Consider the following 8,090-nt stretch of genomic DNA (forward strand, 5'->3'; position numbering starts at 1 on the left):
CCACGCACAGCGCAGGAGACACATGGGTGCTTGCATTTGGGGAGGGGTCTGGTCCCTCCTCAACAGGGCCAGACCCTCAAGAATATTCTGGGGAAAAAAATATTCTGCAAAATAGCTCCTGGCAAAGGAAATGACCTCGTTACATGGCACTATCTTTGAGTTGTGGAGGTAACACTCCTTCATTAAGCATGCATTTATTGAGTACCTCCTGTATACCCACTGGACCAAATACAGACATTTTTATGATGAGGCTGCCCTGGAAAGTGCTTACAATCAAGTGGGAAAGACGAAACAGAGGTAGATAAATAAGTACCTAAGAACACAGACCAGTTGATGGGAGTTGGCAAATGAATGAGCTCATTGGGTCAGGGTCAAGAAGGTTCAGAGGTCGACTATAGGTTGATTGTTTACGTGTGGGTTTCCCTTTCCCTCACCAGAATGTGAGAGCTTAAAGGGCAGGGGCCAAGCGTTCCTCATCTCGGACTCTCTAGTGCCTGGTACTGAGGCTGGGACATACTGAGGGTCCAGCCCGTATTTGGGAATGAGGAGAATGAGTGATGGAGTCCTGGGAGGACGGATGGAGGGTGAGTGGATCAGGGATTGCTTTGCAGAGGAGTTGGACTTAAGATGGGTATCAAAGGGTGGGGGGATGTGGTCTTGATATGGCTCTTGAGAGCAACAGCAAGGAGCCCAGCACCCTGGGAAGGGTGGGCTGTAGGACCTCCTCTCTGAAGCTTTCACTGTGAACAGAAGTATCACTTCTTTGCCATCACTGTCACTTCTGGGACAGACAATACAGGGCCTGGGGTGGGCTCTAGGTCCAGTTCTTGGTCCCCAGAACTTCCCTAGGACACTTGAAGAAGCCTTCCCTGACCATTCAATCTAGACTCATCACCCCTTAGTCTATAATGTGAGCTTGAGCCCGCCTTCCATCACATATCTGATAATCTGAAATTCTCTTGTGTGTTTGTTTGAGGTCATATTCTCACTAACCAGTGACTCCTTATGGACCAAGACCTAGTCCAGCCCTGTCTCCCTGGGGCCTAGCTCAGCGCCTGGCTCCTGCTAGTGCTCAGTGGTATTTTTTGGACCGTCTTCCTGATCTCTTGGAGGGAAATTTCACAGCTGGGAGAAGACTATGGAGGGAAAAGTTCTTCCTGGAGGGTGGGACACACAGCCTTGGGGTGGGCATAGCCCTGAGTGCAGCCCTCTCTGAGCTGGGACCAGGCCATGTGGTCCCTGCCCGTCTGGCCTGACTTTATGAGGTGCTGGTGAGAGAATTTGGGCCGAGAGCCCAGAAGCAGGTGCCCTTCATGCTTCTGCCTTGGGCCGTCCCTGTCTTTCAGTCCTTCCCAGGCTCCCTATGATGACAGGAGCAGAGTCGCACCGGACAGAACTGTACAAATGAGGTCTCTCTTTAGTGGCCTCCTCCTCCTCATCACCATACCCAGAAGGTGCCAGCCACCTCATGACCCCCCACTGCCCTAGGCCCTCCCTGTAACCTCCTTATCAAACGTTTCCTATTTTGAGTCACAATCACTTATGATTCTGCACTAAAGGCGCTAATTAAATCCATCAGCTGGCTAATTGCTTAAGAGTGTCAGCCCTCCTGACAAGATGTCCCAAAGTCTTGGGAACAGCAGGTTTTAATTCAGACAGAGGCATTCAGCTCAACTCAATGCAATATGCTCCCCAAACCCACAGCCCTGCTCCTAAACTGGACACTGACAGCCAGGGAGATGGGGCCAGGGAAGGAGGGAATCTGTGAACATCGCCTCTGCAGCCTGCAGGCCCGGGGGCTGGCTGTCAGCTCCACCTAAGGGGAGAGCAGCCTGCCTTCCCCATGCTGCGCGGGCCGGTGAGCAGACCTCAGAGCCTTCCCGGGGGACCAGGGCGGCTGTCTCACTCACCTCTGAGGAATCGGGCCACCCTACGACTGCCTTGTGCTTCCATAGGTTTTCATTTCTTTGGAGCCTGACACGGAAAGGCCTGTGGGTCTTGGGAAGGAGGTTATCAATCGGATCATCTGTCATAAGAATTTGCTCTTGGCCTGCAGGCTGGGGCACAGGAGCTGGGCAGTATGTAAATCTCCTGGTTATAAAGGGGCTGAAAGGCTATAGTCGGGCGTTTCCATGCCTGGGCCCCACCGTTCATGGACTTGGGCCCATACTGGACTTTCTGTCATGCTCTGGATTGAGAGGCACACAAGAAAGAACTCAGGTTCTGGCTCCACTCCTGGCTGGGCAGCGGAGAGCTATGCAGCCCCAGGCAGGGCACCATACATCTCTGGGCTCCCAGCTCTCTCCTCGGTGAAAAGAAGAGATTGGACTAGATTGTTTTTCCTGAAGTTTATTTGTTTGTTTGTTTGTTTGTAGTGCAAGAGAGAGAGAGATAGGAAAGAAGGGAAAGAGATGAGAAGCATCGATTTGTAATTGTGGCAATTTAGTTGTTCACTGATTGCTTTCTCATATGTGCCTTGATTGGGGGGAGGGCTCCAGCTGAGCCAATGATGCCTTGCTCAAGCCAGCGACCTTTGGGCTCAAGCCAGTGACCATGGAGTCACGTCTATGATCCCACACTTGAACTGGTAACCTCATGCTCAAGCCAGTGAGCCCACGCTCAAGCTGGATGAAACTGTGCTCAAGCCAGCAACCTCAAGTTTCAAATCTGGGATCCCAGGCCGACGCTCTTTTTTTTTTTTTTTTTTTCTGAAGTTGGAAACGGAGAGGCAGTCAGACAGACTCCCGTATGCGCGCAACCGGGATCCACCCAGCATGCCCACCAGGGGGCAATGCTCAGCCCATCTGGGGCGTCGCTCTGCCGCAACCAGAGCCATTCTAGTGCCTGAGGCAGAGGTCACAGAGCCATCCTCAGCGCCCGGGCCAACTTGACTCCAATGGAGCCTTGGCTGTGGGAGGGGAAGAGAGAGACAGAAAGGAAGGAGAGGGGGAGGGGTGGAGAAACAGATGGGCACTTCTCCTGTGTGCCCTGGCCGGGAATCGAACCTGGGACTCCCGCACACCAGGCCGACGCTCTACCACTGAGCCAACCGGCCAGGGCCTAGGCAGACACTCTTATCAGCTGCACCACCACCTGGTCAGGCTCCCTAAAGTTTGTTTTTTTTGAATTTTAGTTCCAGGAGAATATGAACAAAGTAGATTTGCTGCCCATTAGCAGGTGTCCTTAATGATCCACAGTAGCTTATTAAAGGTTCTGGGGACTATTAAAGACACCTGCTTAATGGTATTTAACCTGGCATTTCCCAAAGACTATGAAACTCTCTTATTTTGTAACACCTACTGCTACCTAGAAGAATCTAGGATTGCTCAGAGCTCACTTTGAGAAACGGGGACTAGGCCATCTCCGATGTTCTGTGCTTCTCCATTTTTTGAGCAGGATATGAATTTTCCAGCAGCCTGCTGCCACCACTCACAGTCCTGCTCTCCTCACGAAGTCACAGGCACGCGGCTGGGGCTGTGTGTGCTGTCAGAACCAGGTTCTGATTCAAGGGCTACAACTCTAGTGGCTGGTCGGCTGTCCAGAGCCCGGCCCTGCATGCTACTAGAGCCTCCTGGAGACTTCCGGCTGGAAAGAACTTCTAAGGAACATGGAGTCCATCCCCAGCCCTCCCACTTGTCCTGCGTCTCAGAGGCCAACTCTGCTTGCCAGTTTCTGTTCATAAAATCACTGAGGAAGGACATTTCTCAATTGCCTCTGCAGTTTATTTCAGGCTCAGATCCGCATTTACGTTTAACCAGATGCCCCCTGCTGCAGTGACAAGCCAGAATTTACATGTCGCTGATGGTTTATTGTGTGCCGCTCACCTAGGAAATGAGGATCATTCTCTAGGGTTTCATTTGGTGCCTGAGAGGTCAACACCCAGGAGTCACTGGAGAGAGCAGGGGGTGCTACTTACTCTTAATGGGTTTCTAACCACAGTGAGCCTCAGTTTCCTCATTTGCTGAATGGGAATACTGACCTCTATTGCTCAGCATTCCTGTGGAAGTCCAGTACATCAGTGGGCATGAAAGCTCTCTGCAACCTCTAATGAGCTGTGCAGGGGGCCCAGCCTACAGGCACAGGAATTAAACACCAAGCACTGGGGAGAGAGAGGGAAACCTGACTTAAATAGGGGTGAGCGCAGGACAGGAGACGTGACGGCTGTTTTCGCAGCTGGTCGCGGCTCCCACACACCTCTGCCTGTCACAGCGTGAGCCTCTTTCCTTGCTGTGATTCCGAAGTGTGTCAAGACATATACATTTTCATACAGCACGGCCCAGAAATGCAAACCAACTACCTCATCTGGTGCTCAACTAAGGAAACAGAGATCTGTTGCAATATTGTAGGAAACACCGCTGGTGTTGGTTTTTCTCTCACGGGCTCATCGCCACCCCAGGCCCTTTTCTAAGGAGTTTTGAAGGGTATTACTTCTGTGTGTCTGCAACCCGCTCGCTGCCTTTGAGCTGAACTCCCATGCAATAGGTGCCTCCTTTGAACAGGTGTGGAGCTAATTCCTATAGAGCACCCCAGCCAGACATTCTACTGAGCCTCCCGGAAGGTGGACGCACGATCTCCACTGGGGGAGGGGGCGCAGGGGGCAGCACAGGGTGGCTCAGGGTGGCTGTGGCAAGAAGCTCTGCGTGACCAGCCTTCCGTCCCAGGACACTGGACACCAGGTTTGACAATCATCCTAGCCCTGGCAGGCCTCTGACCCCCACGGACTGGCTGACGGGCGTTCATTTTGGCAGCCGCCCCGGCCCCTCCTCCGGCCCCGCCCCTGCCCCCGCCCGGTTGTCGTGGACAGTGGCGTGCCTGCAGTTGTAGCGCCCCACACAGCCGCTTCGCACTTAGCCGCCCCACCTCCCTCATTCATCCTGCAGCTCATTCACTCCGCGGGCTCCGCAGGCTGCGGCTGGGCCCCATCCCTCGCAGCCACTCGTTGACAATTTATTTATGGCTCTGTGCGTGCGTAAGTCGGGGAGACAGGGCCAGGGAGGCATGCTCCTCTTAGGATTCTGTTCAGTCCCGGCCGGCCTGCCCAGGGCTGATCGCCTGGGTGGGGCACCGTGCTAGGCACCTCACCTGCATCATCATCTATCTCTTTTACAGCCTCACTGCTTGCTGCCTTTCAAAATGAACCCCATTTTATAGTGGGCGTCCTGAGGAGTAGACATGTTAAGCGAAATGCCCCAAAGCAAGCAGATGGTAAATACAGCCAACGGCAGCCTTCTAGTCCCCCTACCACGTAACCTGTTGCCTCTTTCCTCACCCTTAGGATGCTTTCTGGCAATTGCCAAACCTGACTGCACCCCCTCCCCTGCCCAAACACATGGTTCGGCGGATGGAGGAAAGCCTGCATCCTGGGAGCACTGAGATTTCTCAGCATTGAGGCTGGGGCCTGAGACATCTACTGCCCTAGCCTAGGCTCTCCCTGATCCAGCCCAAACCTTTTCTCACTCTAACCTGGGGCTTCTGTCCCAAAGTTTTACCCCCTCTTTCTAAAGAGCGCTCTTAACACACCCCTCCCCGCCCACCCCCTCCCACACACACATATGGTAGCTATTTGGAGTATCAGGAAAGGTCACTGATTATGTGACTGGGTTCAAACGCTACTGTCATCAAGTGGATACTGCCAGTACCCAGCTTTGCAACCCCAGGCAAACCGTTTAACCTTTTTGCGTCTCAGTGGTCTCATCTAGATTAGAGGAGAAATACTACTTGATTCAAGAGCCTGGTGGACTTTTCCTAAAGATGATTAAGAAAAAGCACATTATCCACTGTGAGGTGTAGTCCCCATATCCGGTATTACTAAGCACTTTGTGGTCTCACTTCTTGGGTCTCGCTGTTGCCCCTGGTTAAGCTTGGATCAGTAGGGCTGCCAGGGGCCAGGCTCTGTCTCCAGCCTCTGGTCTGGGAAAAGATCATCTCCTTACCCCAAACGGAACCCGCTTCACTCTCTTGACCCTTCTCAGCGATTTTCCTCATGATCAATTTATCTGGCTCCAGAGCGAGCAGCCGGCCAGCCACGCATGCAACCAGAGCAGCCAGACCCGCAAGCCCTGCCAGCGCCTCTGGGAGCCTCAGGGTTAAGGTCTGTGCGTCAAAGTTACGTGGAGAGAAGGGGCCAGCGTGGCTGGCGGTGGTGTTGGTGAATCCAGACCTTTTAGCATCTTTACCTGAGAACTGAGCTAGGGAAGTTTAAAAGCTATGGAGCTGGATGCACCCCTGGGGAAGGTGAAGGAGTGATTTTGTGACCGACAGAGATCCCTCCTGCTCTTGGTGGCTGAGTTCTCCATCCTAATGTAGCCAGGGACATGGAGCTGGAACCTGTCCCTGGACCCTGCCAGGTGGCTGAGGCTGGTTCACCTTCCATGGGGTTGCAGAGCCACAGGCTGTTTACAAACCTCTTCTTTGCCCACTGGCTGTCCTAATCTTCACCACAACCCAGATGGATAGGCAGACCGGGCATTGCCCCATGTGACAGATGGGGTCAGAGAGGTTAAGAGATGAAGGCTGAGGAGGAGGTAGGGGTGCAGCATGCGAGGGGGGGTCCTGACACCCTGCAGATGGCCCAGCTGTCCCAGGCACGGAGCCCCGAGGAGGACTGTCCCTGGAATCAGCCTGCAGGAGGCATTGCAGGAGGGCCACAGAAATGTGGCTCCCCTTTTCCTGCCCAGAAGTCCAAGAGGTTCCCACTCAAGCCGACCCCAAAGTGATGGCCAGATGGCTCCCAATGGCGGTCCCACCTGAACCCCCATTGAGACTTATTTTCCAAGGCAGCTACAACTTACCCTTGACAACACAAGAATCAGGCAAAACTGGGACTGAGGCTGAAATAAACACCCAAGTTGCTCACAAAAGTGGCTCTTCAACCCCACTGTCTAGGAGCCACCTGCCTCCCACTAAGCAAGGGAACCTCCTAAAATCAAGAAAAGAAACAGGTTCACCTTACCCAGGGACTCAGAAAGAATTGGTGCTCCTGGTGCTCCCACTCCAGCTCCTACAGGTCTGTGAGGATTAGCTGCTCCAGCGCTTTAACAATAAACTGAATTAAAGGGGAGGAATGCAGGGGTTTTCTTTCCCAGGACCGTAACCAGGCAGCCTTAAAGGGGAGGAAAAGTAGCTAGGTGGCTGGTGTCTCTCCTTCCTTTCCTCTGCTCCACTGTCCCTCCCTCCCAGCAGCATTTAGTCTGATCCAGAAAAATGCTTTTGCAAAGGGGCCCTTTGATGCTGCGTGTGTGTGTGTATGCGTGCGTGCATGTAATTGTGTTTGTGTTGATGGGTGGAAAGAGAGAGGAAAAATAAAAAGCAAAACAAAACATCAGATTAGAGCTTTCCATTTCCCTGAATGGGGTGACAACAGAAAATCCAAGAAGCTTTCTAGGTCTTCCTGCCTCAGTTTCCCTCTTAACCACTCGGTGGCTGGGGTGTGTTGTCTAAAAACACCTACCTGAGCAGTAGGGCTTCTACCCTGAATAATGTAGAGACTGAACAGCCCTCAGTATCTGGCTTGATGTCTCTCACAGAGAAGTCATTGGATGTCCCACAGGGGGACCCTATGTCGAATGGTTTCACCCAGTAAATCTGATGTTTCCTCTCCCCTGTTTGTAGAAGCACAGCATTCTGATCCCCAAACCTACCATCTTCTCAGTCCTAACTGATTAGACCGTAGGAGGCCACATCCCTCCTTGGAAACTCGGTCCCCTCTGGTCCCTCACACTCATCTCCTCGTCCTGCCCTTGACCTTCAGTGTAGCTTCCTTGAACCTCTTCTGCCTTCTTGCTTCTGATTCCCTACATTCCCCTTAATCTTAACACCCACTCATGGGATCTTCACGGGAATTTCCCAAATCAACACCCCCGTCTGGGTTGTCTACCTTAACCTCAACGTCCACGTGTCCTCTGCTGTCCGTGCCTCCTTCAAAGCCCTCTCCTCGGGTTCTTCCCAGCCAGGCTAGGGGACTTTCGTCTTCCTGAACACTCGCTTTCCTGGGCATGCTGTCTCTCTTACTGCCTTACAGATCTAGTCAGCTGCGAGGCACTTCCAATTGCCCTTTGAAGTAGAATTGTGCTTTTTCATTTTACATCACT

General features: G+C 52.8%; 1 protein-coding gene across 2 annotated transcripts in view; it reads right to left on the bottom strand.

Annotated features, from left to right (window-relative positions):
* Nucleotides 1-7,005, bottom strand: part of CAMK1G (calcium/calmodulin dependent protein kinase IG) — a 30,187-nt gene extending 23,182 nt beyond the window's left edge. The window contains exons 1-2 of one of the 2 annotated variants that reach the window (XM_066361835.1): nt 6,953-6,994; nt 3,980-4,099 (exon numbers count right to left, since the gene is read on the bottom strand). In XM_066361835.1, coding sequence (XP_066217932.1) covers nt 3,980-4,016 — 37 coding nt within the window. In that variant the 5' untranslated portion in view covers nt 4,017-4,099; nt 6,953-6,994. Of the gene's footprint in view, nt 1-3,979; nt 4,100-6,952 lie in introns of both variants that reach the window. The other variant, XM_066361836.1, reaches the window with a different exon arrangement.
* Nucleotides 7,006-8,090: the final 1,085 nt, after the last annotated feature.

This window comes from Saccopteryx leptura, chromosome 2 (assembly GCF_036850995.1).
Source record: "Saccopteryx leptura isolate mSacLep1 chromosome 2, mSacLep1_pri_phased_curated, whole genome shotgun sequence".
In the NCBI taxonomy this organism is placed as follows: Eukaryota; Metazoa; Chordata; class Mammalia; order Chiroptera; family Emballonuridae; genus Saccopteryx; species Saccopteryx leptura.